This window comes from Garra rufa, chromosome 6 (assembly GCF_049309525.1).
Source record: "Garra rufa chromosome 6, GarRuf1.0, whole genome shotgun sequence".
NCBI lineage: Eukaryota > Metazoa > Chordata > Actinopteri > Cypriniformes > Cyprinidae > Garra > Garra rufa.
In genome coordinates, this window is record NC_133366.1 from 48,086,974 (window position 1) to 48,109,156 (window position 22,183).

General features: G+C 33.2%; 1 protein-coding gene across 1 annotated transcript in view; it reads right to left on the bottom strand.

Annotated features, from left to right (window-relative positions):
* Nucleotides 1-22,183, bottom strand: part of erbb4a (erb-b2 receptor tyrosine kinase 4a) — a 188,636-nt gene that overhangs the window by 19,850 nt on the left and 146,603 nt on the right. Inside the window, exons 9-20 of the mRNA XM_073843370.1 lie at nt 20,453-20,579; nt 19,830-19,903; nt 19,088-19,178; nt 17,210-17,409; nt 14,401-14,533; nt 12,010-12,103; nt 10,500-10,654; nt 9,874-9,918; nt 9,447-9,579; nt 7,329-7,451; nt 7,155-7,253; nt 4,666-4,851 (exon numbers count right to left, since the gene is read on the bottom strand). Of these exons, the coding sequence (XP_073699471.1) occupies nt 4,666-4,851; nt 7,155-7,253; nt 7,329-7,451; nt 9,447-9,579; nt 9,874-9,918; nt 10,500-10,654; nt 12,010-12,103; nt 14,401-14,533; nt 17,210-17,409; nt 19,088-19,178; nt 19,830-19,903; nt 20,453-20,579 (1,460 nt within the window). The remainder of the gene's footprint in view (nt 1-4,665; nt 4,852-7,154; nt 7,254-7,328; nt 7,452-9,446; nt 9,580-9,873; nt 9,919-10,499; nt 10,655-12,009; nt 12,104-14,400; nt 14,534-17,209; nt 17,410-19,087; nt 19,179-19,829; nt 19,904-20,452; nt 20,580-22,183) is intronic.

Consider the following 22,183-nt stretch of genomic DNA (forward strand, 5'->3'; position numbering starts at 1 on the left):
TTAAAACTACAACTGAAATAAAAAAATTAAGAGTTAAAAAATATTAAAAAAATAAATAACTAATAAAATGTCAAAAGCACATATAATGACTAAAACAAACAAATAAAATATAAAAGCTACTCATAAATGCCTACTATAATAAAATACACTGTGGCACTGCTCTGAATGTATTTCAATAGTTGTCTCATTTAGCTCTACTCTTATTTGAATATGAAATTATATGAAATGAAACAAGATTCATACGGCAATGTTAAGCAAACATACTGTATTTTAAAGCATATGAAACATGACCATACTGGAACACAATTAACCGGGTAATTATCTTATTTTTGTAAGTTTAGGTTTGTAGTACATCTAGAAGAGCATTCATAGGGGAATCAATCTGGAAAGACATAAATTGTTACTGCTCTGCACTAAAAAAAATCAACAACAGTAGATTTACCTATATGCAAATATATCACAGAAACCAAGATAAGCTTCTCATTTGGATTCTCCATAGAGAAGCAGCAGATGAATGAAAGATGGAGTGAATAAGAAGTTTGTGGGAACTGAAGCTCTTTCAATGAGGCCAAAGGAGATACGCCTGTAGCAAGAGAAAGCCATTTGTGCAGGGAAATTATACTGAGGTATTCACAATATACACGGTTTTCCAATCCTGAATCTCAGGAGAACACACACAGTATGCAAAAGAGGGAATGTTGGAAGAACATCCCTTCGGCACAATGGGAAATTTCTGATGAGGGGTTTCTAACATTTTTCACAAAGACAAAAAAAAAAAAAAAAACACAGAAAAAAACAGAATTACAGAAAATGCCTTATTATGCATAAGAAAAATGATGTTTTTGGAAAATTATGAATAGCTCCGTAATACTGTGGGTGGAAAATATCAATTATAACATTTGCACCATTGCAACTCCTTCTTGCATGATAACAGAGCAACTGTAGGCACAGCACTTAGCTGCTGATGGTGATCAAAGCATGCTGGGAGAGATGCTTGTTTGTTGGAGATCTGCCCATTGTCATAACTGTAGTGAAAAGGGGGTTAATGCCGCTTATGATTGGTCAGTCAAAATGTCTCATGGTCAAGAAGCAGATTGAACCTGCCAATGTGATTACTGTAATGTGGATTCACACCGGTTAACATTTCAGTTAAGAACTGAGGCACATAACCTGCTTTAAATACATCACCTCATAATCAGTGTAATCTCATCCTCATGCCGAGGTCATTATTTCACTGTGTGCAGGAGCAGTTTGGCAGCTCAATGAGAATTTGGCTTGTAACAGCATTTTAACTTTTCACAGCGTGACCGGGAAAACCTCTAGCAGCGGGTCTGTGTCACCAGAAGAATTCCAGGGCAGGAATAGGCAAGGTTGTCGAGCGGTTTGCTCAACCTACAACCTGATTAATAGGTGTCATTAAGCCAAAGCCCAAAGCTCTGAGTTACAACAAACCAGCACCCATCTCTTGAACTCAGCCAATCCATTTAAACAGACAGATTAAATGACCGTTTCTACGGCGGTGGAACAGAGGTAACTTAAATGTGAATGCTGTGAAATACAATGCAGACATGGAAGCACAGAATCCCCAACGCTTTTTTATGACTTCTCAAGCTTTACATTATTTAAATAGTATTAAAATATTATTTAAATAAAATTATATATCTGGGGTGTTTTCTGTGAGGAGGCAAGGGAGGCAGAGCCTCCTTGAAATATTGGATTAGAATAAACTTTACTGTACAAAAATAAAACAGCATGAGGGGGCAGCCGTGGCCTAATGGTTAGAGCGTCGGACTTGTAACCCAAAGGTTGCGGGTTTGAGTCTCAGGTCCGGCAGGGTTTGTAGGTGGGGGGAGTGAATTACCAGCGCTCTCTCCACCCTCAATACCATGACTGAGGTGAGTCCCTTGAGCAAGACACCGAACCCCCAACTGCTCCCCGGGCGTTGCAGCAATGGCTGCCCACTGCTCCGGGTGTGTGTTCACGGTGTGTGTGTGTGTTCACTACTGTGTGTGTGCTCACTACTGTGTGTGTGCACTTGGATGGGTTAAATGCAGAGCACAAATTCCTAGTATTGGTCACCATACTTGGCCTCATGTCACCTCCTTTCCTTTCCTAAAACAACACCAATATTACAAAATTTAGAAAGTGTATGAATTACAAATTGTTCTAAAGAAACGTTGTCCAACAGCAGTACCAGCACGTAAAGTTAAAGCAAGAGTCCATGTCCAGTTTGAACAAACCCCCTTAAGAGTGTGGTGAGTTTGGAGGGGGGTAATTGAGAATGAATGGAGGAAAGTCATGTGAGAGGAGGCAATGCCTCCATCACAATATGATTGGATATGACTGGTTATGTTACTGTGATTGGTTCATGCGATAAATCCTGCTTCTTGTGGTTGTGCATGTTCATAATTCAGTCTGAATGAACAATAAAATGGTGTAAATGGGAAGACTAATTTAAAAATATAAATATAGTAAACAACTCACACACTTAGACAAAACCACTTTGTTACGTAAAATAAGACCTGTGGGAGTTTTTAGTGAGTAATTAGATTTAGGTGCAATTTAAAGTAAATGGGCAGCCGTGGCCTAATGGTTAGAGAGTCGGACTTGTAACCCAAAGTTTGCGGGTTCGAGTCTCAGGTCCAGCAGGGATTGTAGGTGGGGGGAGTGAATGTACAGCACCCTCTCCACCCTCAATACCACGACTGAGGTGAGTCCCTTGAGCAAGGCACCGAACCCCCAACTGCTCCCCGGGCGCCGCAGCAATGGCTGCCCACTGCTCTGGGTGTGTGTTCACAGTGTGTGTGTGTGTGTGTTCACTACTGTGTGTGTGCACTTGGATGGGTTAAATGCAGAGCACAAATTCCTAGTATGGGTCACTTGGCCTCATGTCACCTCCTTTCCTTTCCTTCCTTTCCTAAATCTCTGTGTCTGTGACCAATATTTACAGAGCTTTGATGAGTGATCTGAAAAATTCAAAAGTAGTTCAAAGTTAACTATTAAAAACAATGGCTGAACTTAAGTTCACAAATTCATTTTTATAATTTCATAGCCCTAATTATAAGGCAGTGTTGCTTCAGTATTTATAAAAAAGAAAGTACATAAAATAAATGCGGCTATAAAGTGTTCAATAGCTTGGTTAAAAAGTCACAGATGGTCAGTTTTTCAATTCCAAGCTGAAATGAAGACTGATGGAAGCCTTTAAAATAAACGTTGCCTTCATTTACCCAGCATGCCCTTTAATATAAAATTAAGCAGCAGACCAACAAAGAATTTGTACACTATGTTTTTTTATTATTATTATTATTTATCAACATGATTTTAGTGAATAAAGGCAAATACAAGCAGAAGTGTGTGTGTGTGTGTGTGTGTGTGTGTGTGTGTGTGTGTGTGTGTGTGTGTGTGTGTGTGTGTGTGTGTGTGTGTGTTTGTGGTTATGTTAAAATACTCTATCCTACTGCTGCATAATGCGCAGTACAAATAAGTAAACCATTCGAAGGCTGATATTATTGTTTTAACAACACTATGATCCTGTTAAAACAATCTTTGTTTGTTTGAGCAATCCGAAATGACAGACAGCACTGGCCTATAAAAATGATTTCACAAAACTGAATATACTGCATGAATCATATAAGTAATGGATAATCCACAGATAGGTGTGCATTACATCATTTTGTTAGCAAAGAACCACTGACACAAAGTTAAAGCTGCCATTGATGTTTGCACTGAAATATTTGAAAATGAAAGTAAAAATTATTAGGGCTGCCTCCTAATAGTCGACTAACCGTTAGTGGACAAGAAGAGAAGAGGCTTGGTTGAGTTTTATTAGCCGTTTAGTCGCAGAAAAAAAAAAGAATTCACGGGAAGTGGCGAAGTCACGCAGTTCGTGATGGACAGACTGTTAATGGCTGGTCAATGTGGTAATACAGTACATCTAGCAGGACATCCAAATGCTCATCATTTTTGGTTGTACAGATAAAAGTGATCTTTCGATTCTGTAAAGAATAACAACGAAACATTGCGCTTTTGTAAAATAATGAAAGCAAACAGGACCTGCTTTCTGCCATCTCTGTCTCTGTAAACTTGAGCGGGAAACTTCGAAACTCTACGTATACTTGTCTTACAGATATAAAATATGTAGGTTATTTATTGAGAGTGAAATGTCTACTTTTAAATGAACCAATTCAAATAGAAAACAAATATTCTCAGATTATGTAATCCATATGAAACATGCATACAGGCGCATCACCACTACGGAGATGACGAGTCAGAGTGCCGACTTCATCTCTTAAGCCGAAAACAAAGAAAGCACTACTTTATCAAAAAATTGTTACATTACATTCATTAGTTATGGCTCATTAGATCTAGCATTCAACCTGCTTTGAATCATACATAAATGGTTTGAATATACACCTTTCAGCCAATTAGAATTAAGCATTTAGAATCAAGCATTCAAACAGGCCATGGTATAAACAAATGTTTAACTGCCCTTTTTATAGCTTGATGGGCAATAAATAAATTTATTATATTGAAATCACCTATTTTATTTGTGGGTAAACTATTCCCTTTTGAAATACATGCACATACTAAAACACTTGCTAAAGTCTGCAGAATTTACAGGAATGATGTCTGACTGGTTGCACACACTGGTGGAAGGCTTCTTACCTTTGCGATCTGCACGCACCAGTTGAGCAGCAGCTGGGAGCCGATGTTCTCTTGGTGTTCATGTACGTAGTCCAGCAGGCAGCCGTGGGGCATGAGCTGAGTTACCAGCTGAATAGTAGGACTCAAGCAGACCCCCAATAGACGCACTAGATGGGGATGCTCCATGCTGGCCATGATTAGCGCCTCCTGGTGTAAAGAAACAGAAAAAAAATAGGTTGCTAAAGTCCCACAGAGAAAATATTTCTCTGTAGATATTGAACAACCAAATGAATGTCTTTTAATGGATGTTACAATTGCACTTCACAACACAATATAAACCCACACAAACTATCTTTAAATATTAAATATGAAAACGTGTAAACTTGCTTGATGCACATCTTTAACTGTTTATTCACGTATTGGACCTGCTTTTACTGCTTTTTATGGTTTCATTACTAATACCTTTCATTGTTATTTATTATTTGTTTTTTTAAGCTGTTTATTTGGAAAAACACCTATTGAAAAACACAAATTTATTATTGGTTTAAGTATTTTAAACTACTTTTTCTTTTTACTGCACATTTTATAACTACATTCTTAATCAACTATTTGAAATAGTTTATAATAAAATAAACTAATTCAAGAGAAATTACCATCCTGGACACTGAGAGACAAAATATTACACAAATGATACAAAATGTATAAAAATACCAAATGCATGAAAAAATGCTGTTAAAAAAAAAATCACAATGCATATCAATCAGCAGCTAAATACCATTGCAATATTGAATTAGGAGGTCTATGGCAATTCCCAGCCCTACTATGAAAACATACTGTAACTTTCTGAACTCAAAACCACCCATTTATTGAAACAAAGTTGCAAAATGACTTGTTCCTAACTTCAACACTTTATGGCCACAGACAAATTAATGCATTACGACAAAGTACAGGACTACAGGAGGCTCAAATCTTGCCCTGTTTGTTGCCAAAATTCACTAAAAAAAAACAAGGAATTAGGTGCCTAGTTTCTTATTCCATTCAATTCTTCTCCTGAATTTGCTCACTGAACCAAACCCATGTAAACACTCTTGCATGTATTATGTGATCCTATCAAAGTAATGCAGCTGTTATTTAAAGACGGGATTGTTCAAACTTGACTGGATCTGATAGCAAATGTACAGTTCATAGTGCTGTATGAGAAGAGGCAGTTTAAATAGAAGTCTTCATGTACAAACATCAAATAAACAGCTCATTTTATTCAAAGGGTTAGAGAGAAGGTCAAGAATAACTCGTGACAGCAAAAACCTTGACTTATCATTACAAGAAACCGCAAGAAAAAAAATAATATATGATACGACCTCTTTACTTTTCAGCTTTATTTGATGCAAATACTGTAACAGCACTATAAGCATAAATCCTACACAAGGCATAACAAGTCTCTGCAAATGCTATTGTACTCTTGCCTCCTACTGCGAAGATAACCTCCATTAGTAAGCCTGACCTCGCCAGCCACTGCTGGCCTGTCTCACTCAATTAGCCGTATGTTTCAAAAGGAAAAAAGTACCTTCATAAATGCACATATAGTATATAAATATTTATGTCTTACAACAGATACAGGGATGAATACGAATTTTTCATGAGTAGGTCTGCATCATCTTGCCTGCTTATGTATGTGCACAGATAACAGAACACACAAACACGCACAAAGGAATTCCCAGGCAATTGCAGTCAGCCACAGCACATGAGGCTGCGTTTTGATGGCTTTTTAAAGGAGCCTGACCTCTCCCTGATTCTCAGGAGAGCAACAGAGAGAAAAAAGTGACAACAAGAAAAAAAGAGATGTGATACAGTACTGTATGTATGTAATTTCTTGGTGTTATTATGGGACTCTTCTCTCCACAGATCATGCCTTCTTGTGTTTATCATTGCTTTATTACATTTTACAGTGACAATGAATTACATTTGCAACTCATTTTATGTCTGTAATAGGATTACAGTTTAGTATTTACAAAAAGACCTGAATGAGAGCAATTAAAATTGACAGTAAGGCTATTAAAATTAAATAATAGACTACGTATTATTGACATAACTTCTATTTTAATATTTTTAAAAAGTTATTTATTCCTGTGATCAAAGCTGAATTTTCAGCATCATTATTCAAGTCTTCAGTGTCACATGATCCTTCAGAAATCAGATTCAGATTCTTTGATAAATCGAAAGTAACAAAAAAAAATTATTTGAAACAAATTCATTGTAATATTAATTTAATGCCACCTTGCTGATTAAAAGAATTCATTTCTTTCAAATAATATTCCTTTGAATGGTACTTTAAGAAAGCTGCATTGCTTATTTAACTAGAATATTTTTTTATTAGAATAATGTGCACAATATTGAGATCAGGAAAGAAAGCAAATGGAATCGAGTTTGATTTTATGTCTACCTTAATAGCTGAATTGACATTCAAACAATCCTTTACAGTGGTATTATTAAAATTAAAGTAGTTAACTTACATCCATAAACTCCACATTGGCTTTAGGTCCAGTGCTTTCATTGAGTATCTTTATAGCCACAGGAATCTTCACAGTTTCTCCTTCTGGAACCCAGATTCCCTTATGAAGAAGACCACAGAATCAGTCAACAACCCCTCAAATCATATAAAAACAACCAATGCTGACAAGTGCTACCTTATAGACCATGCCAAAGGCCCCAGTTCCCAGAATTTTGACTCTCTTGAGCTCCGTTTCCTTCAATATTCGCAGCTGAGCTTGGTTCGGTGCTGTACCGCTGGGCGTCAACGGCTCCACCAACTGCTTAAACAACCAAGTCTTTGATTAGTCACAACTTTTCAATGCACAAATACATAGAGCTCCAAAACAAGCTCTTAGAAGTTACATTTAACCATATTTTCAGTATTAAGTTTGTTTATGCAGTAGTCATTAGGCCTCAGGAGGGGGAAAAAAGATGTTACTGGATATTTAGAGAGTAAACAGTTGTGAAGGGAACCAAGCTTGTGAAGATGAGAGAGGTAGAGAGAGGGAAAGGTTGAAAAGGATGTATAGAGACATAATTGCTAAATACAAAGTGGCATTTGTAGTTTCATTAGGGCTGGAGGTGGTTTGCAGGATGGATAAAAAACAACTCTGTGTGTGTGTGTGTGTGTGTGTGTGTGTGTGTGTGTGTGTGTGTGTGTGTGTGTGTGTGTGTGTGTGTGTGTGTGTGTGTGTGTGTGTGTGTGTGTGTGTGTGTGTGTGTGTGTGTGTGTGTGTGTGTGTGTGGCAGTCTTCGACTTTTCTAGTAGCTTGTGTTCATAATAAAGTGATTTCAGACCTGTATAAGAAAAAAAGCAAATTTCTTTGTTTTGTAGAGCCCAAATGGTACAACTAGGTTGCTAAAATGATAACATCACAATAAAATACAATAAAAACAATAAAATCATGTAATTGTAAAAATAATCAAATGTAAAAAAATTTTTTTTTAAATTAAATTAAATTAAATTAAATTAAATTAAATTAAATTTAAATTAAATTTAAATTAAATAAAAAAGTGCAGCATGAACCCTGTAATGAAAAAGTTATTAAAAGTTATTAAATCACAACTTTTTTTTTTTTTTTTTTTCTCTCGGTTGAGGTTTTAAACCCTTCATAGCAGCTAAAATAATTAGCTTTTGTCCCTGGATGCCTGTTCTTATTTATGCGAAAGAAGGAGGAATCTCCCAGCACACTCTATACAAACAGTCCACTCAGCACATTCAATCTTAGATAATGGAAAAGACATTTTTATAGTGACATTTTAACAATCTGTATTTGTGTAAATGTGATTATACATTATTCAGGGCTAACTGTTAATTTAAGTGACAAATCACAGCACAGAATGGAAGGCTGCCACTTTGTTTTATGGCAAGTATAGACTGAAAACACACAATGTGGAGCTGTCCATCTCTGTGGTGCTGAAATACAGCACTGAGACTGAGCATTAGAGGGAGCTGTCCAGATATGTGATGCTGAAATACAACATCTGTCAAACAAATAAGATTTTTTTCCACTAGAAAAAGAGAGTGTATGATTAGATACATATATTTATAAAGCTTTAAGGAATGTTTCAGGTTCAACGTAACTTTATGAACAGAATTTCAACTCGTTTAAGTAAAAAAAAGAGTCATGCACATACAATGTAAGTCAATGGAGAGAGGAATTCAGAAGAGTTTAAAGCAGCAAAAACATGTATTTTAACATTTTCAGAGGCAATCGGTAATCATTCGCCAGATGCATGTTTTTTTTTTTTAAACACTGGGTGGTCTAGACCTCTCCTTATCTTCTTCTTGGCAGAATCGCACCACTTTCTATTTGAACAGAGGTCTCAGGTTTGCTAAAACGGATTTCAGGATTCTAGTGCGTCTCTGTCTCTGTCAGCTTTTGGATACCAGGCATCTTCTCAGGCTGACAGCTGTCTATAACACTGATGCTCCACCTGCAAATAATCCAAACCAGCATAGACAGGCCATGTTTTTTAATAGGCTGCACAGTCATTCAGGGCAACAGGGCTATGCATTAACCCAACAAACCTGCCACGCATTTAAGGAAGGCCCTCCGCTGAATACTTTATGGGCTGTGTGCTGGGGAATTTTTAAGCATGCAGCTCACCAAGAAACGAAACGAATGAAAAAGCTGTGGACACGGACGGATTTTGATGCAACGTGACAGACAGAAGAGACACAAGATATGATGCATAATGTATGGAATGTTTCTGTTCTAGTCAGTGTTTACTGATTTAAGCAAACTTATATGAGAACAGGCCACTCTCACCTCAGTCTCCAGGAAACGACGTAATGCTCTCTTTTTCTTAATGCTCTTTCGACGGACATAAACTGCCACACCTAGAGCTATGATGACCATCACAAAGAGACCCCCAATTAACCCAGCTGCAATCAGAGGAGTCCTGGAAGATCATAAGACAATAAAGTTGTAATGCTATTTTTTTTTCTGCAAACCAGTTAAGCACAATCCCCTCCCCACATTTTTATTAGCTCATTGTTAAATTAAATTAAATTAAATTAAATTAAATTAAATTAAATTAAATTAAATTAAATTAAATTAAATTAAATTAAATTAAATTTAATTTAATTTAATTTAATTTAATTTAATTTTCTTTCTGTGCATCAAATATTTTTATTTGCTTTTTTTATTGTAATTTGTCCTTGGCCAAAGCTGCTTTTGTTAAAAATTATGTTACCTGTCCAACATGCCAATACAGTCCTGTACTCTGGGTCCAGTACACCTGCAACACAGAAAATTATATAATAATTTATAGTTAATACATCTGAGTTACATTGCAACAGACTGGTAGATAATAAATAAATAAAACTCATAATGGCCAGATAACCTTATGGTTATGTTAATTCAGGAGAAAATGTGCTTAAATGTCATGAAAATGTTAAAAAAAAAAAAAAAAAAAAAGTTAAAATGATAAAAAAAAAAGTCTTTGTTTTTTTCATGCAAATATAATTTATTATATTATACATAAAATCCTTAACGTGACTATTGCAAATTAAAAAACTCAAGCTACATGTTAATATTTTTGCATAATTTTGGGTTTTGGCTGGACTTGATGTACAGCATAAAATCTGGGTCCTGGAGCAAAACCAGTTGTGAACCACTGATCTAGGAATTCAGGAACCTGTTTTCTCCGCTCTCAAATCCCCCAGGCCTAAGTGTCTAAGACTGAAAGCGGTAACCACGACGGCTTTACCCACATGGGCAATTAGGTTAGTGCTCTGGGCATATTGTGCTTGATGCAGTAAAAGGAGGGAAAGAAGCTTACAAATAGATTTAAGTGCAAACACAAGCAAACAGTCGTACCCCTGGGTGCAGTTGGGGTGGCAGGGATGGCACTCGTTGTTGGTCTCAGCATATTTGAAGATGAAGCTGTTTGCTCCCTGCAGACCATCAGGGCATTTCTCCACACAGTTGGGTCCATCTTTGAGATTCAAGCACTTCACACAGTGATCTGGACCCTGTAATGGGAGATGAGAGAAAGATGGAAGATTTGAAAATTAAAAGTGTCTCAAGAGACTGAAGCACTGTTTTAAGAGTGGAAAGGCAATGCTTAGTGAAACAAGCACATGTAATATAATTTCAAGGATTCATCAAATATTTTGTATCTTTGTGCTTTTCCTAAAGCATTTAACCACAAATAAACTACATCTGAAGTTCTAAAGGACTTTATGGTCTTTAGATACTCAGATTCTTTCTTCACTATACATTGCTGTTCAAAAGTTTGGGGTTGCTATAATTTTTTTTAAATGTTTTTGAAATATATGTGAAAATGTTTTGTCATTTATTCCTGTGATACAAAGCTGGATTTTCAGCATCATTATTCCAGTTTTCAGTGTCACATGATCCTTCAGAAATCATTCAAATATGCTGAGTTGCTGCTCAAGAAAGATTTTCTTTATTTTATTATTATTATAAATTATTACCAATATTGAAACAGTTGTTCAGTTGTGCTTAGTATTTTGTAGTTTGTAACCATGTAAAAGTTCTTTTATGCATCCTTGCAGAATAATAAAAAACAAATGTCTTAAAAATGTATTTTAAATAACAACAACAACTCTTTACAAAATATTTATTTATAAATACAATAAAAAATAATAATAATAATAATAAAAAAATAATAAAATAAAATAAAATAAAATAAAATAAAATTAAATAAAATTAAATAAAATAAAATAAAATTAAATTAAATTAAATTAAATTAAATTAAATTAAATTATGACCCTAAACTTTTGAATGGCAGTGTAAATCATTTTTTCACCTGTTTTACTGTCCAACAATTATCATAAGTCTAATAGGTAAGGAAAGTAAACGCAATACCCTTTCCAAAAACAGCACACTATTTTAAATATAATTCATATTACTAACACTGATGCAGGACATTTGGGAAATGTTATGCACTAGAGTTTAATACTTTGTGTAAAGGAGTTTCTCCAAATTAAAATATAAAATATATTAAAGGTAAGCACAGCTAATAAACAACCTCTTTGCATCAGTAATCTGCAACTGCATGATACAGCGTGGTTAGCCAAGCCTTGCATCATCTGATACGGTCTGACGATGATACATTTTGAATGAGGCTACAGACAGGATTTAATTTTGAGACTGTAAGTGGATAGCTTAATTTGTTTCTAATCAATATCACTCTGTCTCACGTTATATGCAGTCTGGAGCTATGATGAGATGAGGACGCAATCGAGTCTGTCAGAAATCTAAGGGTTTTTTTGTTGTTCCACATCAAGGTTATCAAGTTTTAATTAAAGGAAAAACAGAAACCAGTAATGAAAATAGTCTCATATGGCTTTTAGGCTCATACCGGTCCATGGCAGGTCAAACTTTTCTCTCCGGCTTTTTCACACTGGCTGTCACACTCAACACAAACCGAGCCATTGGCATACTCTCGAACATCCCTAGAACAGATAGAGAACAATGTTTCATTAACCATTCTAGTGTATATATCAACATATATGTTTGTTGGACAAATATGCACTGTTTGCATGGTATTGAAGGCCTTTGTACACACTGACCAGGGGCTGCTCTGAGAAAATCCAAATCTAGGTCAATTAACTAAATAGACATACAAGAAAAGCAATACAAATCCATGAAAGTGGAAACAGCTTAAGGAGCTGTCAATACTAGTCCCATTTGTTTCTGCTGTTGATTACATTGAGAGTATTCAAAAAAGAGCTTCTAATGAGCAAAGAATGAAAGCTTGTCGATGAAGTCCTAAAAACACTATCTAAGATGCAAAGAAATCAAACCTCCAGTGAATGAGTGGAAACGGTTTAAGGACTCAAAAATAATTAAATAAATAAAGCCACTGCAGATTTTCATCCCACACCAAACTCCAACCAGCCAGTGCATGAGGTCAAAAGTTTACATCCCCATTACAGAATCTGCAAAATACGAGCTATCATACAAAATGTATGTTGTTTATTTAGTACTGACCTGAATAAGATATTTGACATAAAATATGTTTACATATAGTCCACAAGAGAGAAAAAATATGTACCCTGTTCAGAAATTTCCATACACTTCATTCTTAATACTGTGTTGTTACCTGAATGATCTATAGCTGTAATTTAGTTGTTGTCCACATATTTAAAATGTATGGATCTGTATTTGATAGAAAACAGATTTTTGAAAAAAATTAAGGATACTGAGATTTTTTTTAAAGATAAGTTTCTACAATGGTGCATTTTCCTTCTTTAATGCAAATAATACTACATAATTCAGGTAGTAAATAATAATACATCATTCAGGTTTTTATTGTTGTTAAAAGAGGTATCTTATGCTCACCAAGGCTGCATTTATTTAAATAAAAATACAGTAAAACAGTAATATTGTTAAAAAAAAAAAAGTATTACAATTTCAAATAACTCTTTTCTATTTGAATGTATTTTAAAATGCAATTTATTTCTGTGATGCAAAAGTAAATTTTCAGCATCATTACTCCAGTTTTCAGTCGCACATTCAAATATGCTGATTTGCTACTCAAAAAAACATTATTTTCAATGTTGAAAGCAGTTGTGCTGCTTAATATTTTTGTGAAATCCATTTTTAAGATTATTTGATTAATAAAAAAAGTTTAAAAGAACAGCACTTATTTAAAACTGAATTTTTTTGTAATGTTATAAATGTCTTGTTTTTGTTGTTGTTGTTTTTTAGTGATAGTTCATGAGTCCCTTGTTTGTCCTGAACAGCTAAACACCCCTCTGTTTTTCAGAAAAATCCTTCAGGTCCCACAAATTCTTTGGGTTTCCAGCATTTTTGTCTATTTCAACCCTTTCCAGCATGACTGCATGATTTTGAGATCCATCTTTTCATACTGAGGACAACTGAGAGACTCATATGCAACTATTGCAGAAAGTTCAAACACTCACTAATAGAAGGAAAAACCATGTATTAAGAGCCAGGGAGTGAAAACCTTTTGAATTTGAAGATTAGGGTAAATGTATCTTATTGTGTCTTCTGGTGTAACTACCTTCTGTAGCTTCTGAAGGGCTTAAAATTTTGCACCCCTTGCTCTTAATGCATGTTTTTTCCTTCTGGAGCATCAGTGAGCATTTGAACCTTCTGTAATAGTTGCAAATGAGTTATATAAAACCATGTTATAAGCTAGATAAGATCATTATTCCTTGGCTAGGCATGTATGAAGCTGCATTAAAACAGCAATTTGGACCTTTGACCTGTAAGCCACCATTAAACTTCACTACATGGAGAGAAATCCTGGAATGTTTTCCTCAAAAACCTTATTTCTTTTCAACTGAAGAAAAAAAGTCATGAACATCTGATGACATGGGGGTGAGTAAATTATCATAATCCTTTAAATGCTTTACTCATTCTTGAACACCACAAATACATATACAACATGTGCAAACAAAAGCCTAGAATTGGACATTTTGTCTGTTCTTTCCAAAGCCTGTTCAATGTCTCCATGTTATTTTTTTCAGCCTGCCAGAAAAGCATGGGAGTCGGTCTATTTCTTTGAGTTATAAATAGCATTAAAAGCATTTTGATCCCTTGATCTTGATAGTCTGATCATGATAGTCATACTGCAGATATATCTTCGGAGCCAGCGGCCCGTCTGAACAAATCTGCATTTGAAAAACACATTCAAGCTAAAGTGCTTTACGATTTTTATTTATTTATTTTTAAATACTTTGAAGAAAATGAAGTTCTATGATTTGTTTGTGCACATACTCACCCATAATATAAATTACAGGACTTCACACAAGTCCTTCCTCGGCTGAAGTATTTGCATGAGAGACACTGATCTGGACCGGGACCCCAGCATCCTTCCTCCGAACACAGCGGATCACAAATCATCAGCTCTTTAGCTGGAAAAAAGCACACAGACACAGACACACACAAACAGAAAGAAAGGAAACAGCAATTAGTTCATTCATTTGGAACTTAGATGTCTCCAGTGTCTCCATGATATTCATGAAATATTTATTACTCAAATTACCTTCAGAAAGCTTGTCAAGTTTCTTGACATGCTTTAAAAGGCTACTATTTAGCTATTAGTTACAATAGCAATTACTTTAATTCTATTGCTACTAATTAAAACCATTAATTCCTGACAGGTAATGTTTTTCTAAGAAGTGAATTAAAGTAGAATGAAATGTGCATTTGTTAGGAAGATATTTACAGAGCTCAGACCACATAATGATAAGTCTGTCGTTTTGTTAGTGCTTGTTTGACAGTGTCATTTGACCTTATAAACAGTCTATGTTTTAAATTCCCAAGCCACATATGACAGATATTCTTTCTCTAATAGGGTTTGCAAAAAACATTATTCTTCATGGATAAACACTGCATGTGTGCGGTAACACTGTGGGCATCTGTCTGGGCTGTTGGTCAGTTGTGTAGATCAGTCCGCTTTGATCGATGGTGTGGAAAAGAGGCTAATGAATGAGCCAGCTAACAGAGCCATTGATCCCTCACGTTACAGACTTATTATCACACTAATTACATCCAGCTTGGCGGTGTGCACTGGAAATGGCTCTCCGTCTGTTAACATCTTCATTAGCCCCACGAGTTTAACTTTCACAAGTAACATCTTACTTCAGTGGCCTAATTCCAGTTTTAGGCTATCTCGGTTTGTGGCACAAGCAGTTGCCCAAATATTTAAACTCTATGGGTCTATATTTGATTAAAAACACAAGAATATTGAGATATTTTTATAAAAATAAGTCTCAACAATGGTACATTTTTCATCTTTATTGCAAAAAATACTACAAAATGTGCATTATCATTCAGGTTTTTTAATGTTGTTGAAAGAGGTATCTTATGCTCACCAAGGCTGCATTTATGTGATGAAAAATACAGTAAAAACAGTAATATTGTAAAAAATATTACAATTTAAAATAACTCTTTTCTATTTGAATATATTTTAAAATTCAGTTTATTTCTGTGATTTCCTTTTCTTTTTATTTCTTATTATTATCAATGTTAAAAGCAGTTGTGCTGCTTAATATTTTGTGGAATCCATTTTTTTAAGATTATTTGATTTATAAAAAAGTAAAAAACAACAACATTTATTTGAAATAGACATGTTTTGTAATGTTATTAATGTCTTTACTGTTACTTCTAATCAATATAATGCATCCTTGCTGAATAAAAGTATTAATTTTCACACACAAAAAAAAAAAAAGAAAAAAGAAAGAAAAGAAAAGAAAAGAAAAAACTATATATAAAGGTATTAGCTTAACTCTTATAATTACACTTCACAAGTTTGGGATCAGTAAGTTTTTTTTTTTGTTTGTTTGTTAAATAAGTCTTTTCTGCTCATCAAGGCTGTGTTTATTTGATTTAAAATAAAGAAAAAAAAAACAGTAATATTGTGAAATGTTATTGCAAGTTAAAATAGTGGTTTAATAAATAGAATTTATTCCTGTGATGCAAACCTGAATTTTCAGCATCATTACTCCAGTCTTCAGTGTCACATGATCCTTCAGAAATCATACTAATATGCTGATTTATTATCAATTATCATTACACGCAATATATATGTATAATTTTATATTTTTGGGTGGTTTTGTATGCTTTTTTTCAGGATGCTTTGATGAATAATACATTTTAAAAATCAGCATTTATTTAAAATAGAAATGTTTTATAACAATATTCACTACCGTTTAAAGTTTGGGGACAGTAATTTTTATTTTATTTTTTAAGAAAAAAATTAATACTTTTATTTAGCAAGGATATGTCAAATTTATTAAAAATTAGATTTATATTGTTAGAAATGATTTCTACTTTGAATAAATTCTATTGTTTTGAACTTTTATTCATCAATGAATCCTGACAAATGTTTAAAAAAATATTAAACAACACAACTGTTTCCAACATTGCTAATAAATCAGCATATTAGAATGATTTCTGAGGGATCATATGACACTAAAGACTAAAGTAATGGCTGATGAAAATTTGGTTTGCATCACAGAAATAAATTACATTTTAAAGTATTTTAAAAAGAAAACTCTTATTTTAAATTGTAATAATAGTTCATATATAACTAAAAATAAGTTGCAATAGCAAAATCACCTGTTTTATAATGGTCATATAAAATAAAACAGCATTTTTTAAAGCTAAAACTCGTAATCTGAAGTCTAAAATTACAAGCACACAGGTGGAAAAAATAAAACTATTAATATGGCAATAATGAATAAAAATATACAGTAATATTCTGTTTCCTCGTGGCTTGCGCAGAACTGTATGATTCTCTGTTTCCTTATATCAATAACAAAATTCAATAAGACATCATAACATCCAATTAAATTGGTTGCATTTCTGGTGGCAACTAAATTACAAAATCTGATCCTCAATTTTCAGTCTAATTAAAGCCTATTTAGAGACTCGCAAGTCTGATATGGAAGCTTTTCAAGCAAATGTATCACTATAGGATGCCAAGTTTTTTATTCCTGCTTCAAAAATGACATCTTATTTAGAGGAAATCACAGCTACTGAACAGATGGAGGTGTAGATGAGAGCTGAAATTGAACAGGACTCACTACACTCTCTGGGGTCCCTGTTGTTCTTGATCAGAGCTCTCTGGGTGCTGGTGCGGAAAAGACTGGTCCAGTTCACTGTGTTGTAGAAGCAGAGCTGGCTGTTGTTGGTCATGTAGACGTTACCGGCGCTGATCTCTTTCAAAGACTGGAACTTCAGCGAAGAGATCCAGCGCTGCTTCAGGATCAGCAGAGAAATACCGCTGAGAAAACAAAGACACAGACGGCAAATATCACTTATCTGATAAATGACAACAATGCTATAGCAACTATTTTAAGTGCTACGTCCACAGGGAGTGAACATTTTTCATTTGGATCTAATATGAAACAAGGGAATTCTTAGAAGTAGTTAATGAGGACATTTCTGAATATATTACTAAAAGAGTATTTAAATCATTTAGAGTATGAGCAAATCCTTGAGAAGATTCAACCCAAAAATTGGACAGGGAAAGTTCTTTTGGGACAACAACACACATTTGTCAACCCTCTGAAAGTACAAAGGCCTATCAGATATCATTGAACTAGTCCAGGAGTGGATTTTGGACATAGTTTTATCAAGTTTAATGTGGAAAACAAACTTTACTCATGGGCATCATCAGTCCACCTATATTTTAGCCACATAACTTTGACAAAAAAAAAATTGCACAGGGATTTATTTGACAATGTTTTGAAAAAAAAAAAAAATATTTCATCAAATATAACAATAAAACAAAAAATAATAATAATAAAAAAATAAAATAATAATAATAATAATAATAATAATAATAATAATAATAATAACTAATAATAATATCATTCTCGTTATTATTAATTATATTATTATTATTACATTTAATTCAAATATTTAAAACTGTCGCAATAATAATAGCACACAATTTAATTCTATAATAATTAATTAATTATTATTAGCAATACTACTACTACTACTAATAATAATATCAAACTTAATTAAAAAATATACACATACATCAGCAATTTTAGCAATACTAATACTACTAATAATAATAATATCACATTTAAATTAAAAAATATTATACACAAATGTAAATATTATATTTAATTATTCATTTAATATATTTAATAATACGACATTTAATGAAATAATTAAATCAGTAGTAATAATAATAATAATAGAACACAATTTAACAATAATTATAAAACAATAATTATAGCAATAAAAAATAATAATATCAAATTTAATTTAAAAATATCATACACACAACAACATTAACAATTATAGCAGCGACAACAACAACAACAACAACAACAACAACAATAATAATAATCTATTTGATATATTTCACTTTATTATTATTATTGCTATAATTATTGTTTTATAATTATTGTTAAATTAAATTGTGTTCTATTATTATTATTATTACTACTGTTTTAATAATTTAATTAAATGTCATATTATTTAATATATTAAATGAATAATTAGATGAAATGTTATTACATTTGTGTATAATATTTTGTAATTAAATTTGATATTATTATTACTATTATTATTATTGTTATTATTATTATTGCTAATAATAATTATTAATATAATTATTGTTGTTAATTTGTGCTTCATATTTTTAAATTAAATTGTGTGCTATTATTATTACTACCATGTTTTAATTATTTTAATAAAATTTAATAATAATAATAATAACAATAATAATAATAATATTTTATAAATGATAATTTATAAAATAATATAATTAATTCACTATTTTCATTATTGGGTACAATCATGAGTATCATGCTAATTTTTAACTCTCAATTAGGATTTATCAACATTACAGCAAAAAAGATGAACAAATGCTTTTATGCTAAACTGCTGTGAATCTGGTGATGATGGTGATGACTTTTAACTAGTATTTTGTGATAATTTACCTATAAAGAGAGCGTCCTCCAATGGTGGCGAGGTTTGAGAAAACGCCAAGATCTGTCATGTTTTCCGGCCAAGACTGAATGTTCAAGAAACCTACGACAACAGAGAACACATAAAAAATAGTCATGCTTTTAAAATACCCTGAGAATAAAACAGATAAACAAGTTTGTTACTATGACAGCAGACATCGACTCAGGATATTGCCACAGGTCCAGTGAGTGCAATATTATTTACAGGCTGTCTAACAATATAAAACGACCCCATTACACTGAAATGAAAGTATATTAAGGGAAATGATTGCGCTAATTAAAAGAACCAGTTCCATTACCACCGAGCATCATTTCTTCAGATATGCACATTGTTTTAATTATCCGTTTTGTTGTCTCGTATTGGCTGAAATGTGTCTAAACTGAGAGTACACCAATGGCGCACAAGAGAACCGTTTCTGAGTTTCATTTTAAAAACGTTGCTTTGCTGCTTCACTCCATTAGCTATTTGGCACAATCATAAGAAGAAGTTGAAAGTGACAAAAGGCTTTTAGCATGAGTCATAGTTCATTCCTGTGAGGCTTTATAAACAAATAAATATCACATACAGCCTAAAGATAAGGATTTGTGACATAGAATATTTCCCAACTCACAGGATAAAAGTTAATGTATGAAGAAATAAAGAAAGTTAATGGTTTAACGCAAGGCTACACAGGTTTAATGGGCTGTCGTGTGATGGATGGTGACTGTCGCTCACCTGTGATCTCTCTGACGGTGCGGAATACATTTAACCGATCAGGGTCTAGAGCTTTTATGCCATGAAACATGTCCCTGTTATAGATAAAAACACAAAACAAGCAAGAAAAAGGGTTATATATATGTGTGTACACGTGCATATGTGGCCTAAGAGATTGCACACTCCTACACCAGTTTCAGAAACCTGCTTCTTGATTGCTAACGGCTGCTTTTAGGATTAAAAACCACATTCACAGCACAAGGCAAAGTGCCTAATGATTATTTTTTGTGCAACCTGGATTTTTACTGTGAGGTTGCTCACTTGACCTTTTAAATGGGGCCCATATTAGACTTAAATGCATAAAATACGGTATTTTATGCATTTAAATATAATATGGGCCTCATTTAAAAGGTCAAGTGAGCGACCTCACAAACAAAAATATAATGTAATGCATCATGCAATATTACAAGTCTAACAAATAAAGGTATTTAAAATGCCTTTATTTATTTAGACTTCTAATATTGCATGATGCATTGCATTGTATTATCGTTCAATGCATTATTTTTTATTTTTAAATAAAAATGAAATTATGTATATATTTAAAAATATGGGTTATATAGGATAGATAAATAGATTGGACTTACCCTTTAATGCCTGTGATGAGAAAGATGAGGTTGCCATTGATCTTGGTGCAATTGACAAACTTCTCAATGTTGCTCGAATCTACAGTTTGAGCCGTCTGAAGACTTCCGGTACCTATACCATCACACACTGAAACAAAAACAACCAATTTAACCAGCATTTACCATTTATGCAACACAACTGAGGTCATTTAAACTTGGTTTAACAAACCTGAGAGGTGTTATTTTCCAGTGTTGTTATTCCTGACTTAAAATTACAAACTAAAACACATTCCCATTAACTGAAATAAATTAAAATAATAAAATAAAATAAAATAAAATAAAATCAATTGCTTTGAGAATGAACTCAAGTAAGCTGAAGTATTAAAATTAAAATGGAAACAAAAATAAATCAAAACTAAATAGACATGTAAAGAAAATACATTTAAAAAATGAAGTGGAAAAAAAAAACACTGAAAATAAACTAATTCAAAATATAAACTAATTCAAAATATTAATAAATTCTACAGAAACACTACTACTTCTAGTTGCCCTTAATAAGAATGGTTTTGGAAAAACCTCCAAAAATGTATGTATATTTAAAAAGGACTCCATATACCCATTTTCCACAAGTTGTTGTGTTGCCTTCATGAAATGTCTGTAACATACTTTAGCTAAAATTCTTCAAAAGTCATGTAAAACAACACTGTGTGAAAAACAGCTGTTTATAATTAAGGTGCATGTCTCTTTAAATGATAATGACCTACTGCTGGCCACGCCCCTCTCTTCTGTGTAGTGAGTTAAAAAAAGACATGTGAATTGCTGCCTTGTATCCAATATATGGTTTATTCAAATAGCTAGCTATCAATGTAGAAACTTGCTGCAAATCGAAACAGCTCGCTGGATGATACAGTTTTGAGACTCAGATATACCATAACAAACTGGCTATGTTTTCTTTTTCAGCTTTTCTAAGCTGGTAGATATGTCAGAAACTAAATGCAAAAAAAAAAAAAAAAAAGCTAAAAAAGTAAAGAAAAAAAATATATATATATATATATATATATATATATATATATCCAATGTCCCCTTTAACATATTCTCAAAGACACATTGACATAACATTTTTCCATTGTAAAATGAGCTGAAACATTGACTTGATCATATTTCACTGAAGAAAAAGAGTTATTCAAACATCAACCAAGTCAGTTCCCCCCTCATTGTGAGCCTAATTATGATCAAATGCGAGTCATATTGAGATTGACTAATATGACCCAGTTTGGCGCCTAGACCTATTATCACTTCTGCTTATTTTGTTGTCACCCTCATTAATCTTTTTTCTATTGAAAAACAACTAATTTTTGTTATGATCATGACAGAACAGGTCAATAATGTGTTTACTCTTTACATAATGCATAGTTTACATATACTATAGGTATACAGTACACCTTGTTGTTGTTTTTAGACTACTGAAACTAGTCAGTGGTAGTCTGGTTAATACAGGTTTGGCTGGAAAGGTATTTTTAGTTGATCAAGGTAATCTTTTGTAGCTTAAGGGAGTCTGAGAGCATCCCATGCTGATGGCCAGCATCCAAAACACAAAATATGCTGGTCTTTTCATTTCAGAGACAGTCTAAGAAGAGGAGATAGAATTAATGAAAGGAACCTAATGGGAGAAAACATAATGCTTAATTTGGTGGATGTAGGAATAAAAGTCCAGCCTTTTAGTTAATTAGTCAACTGCTTTTTTGATCATGT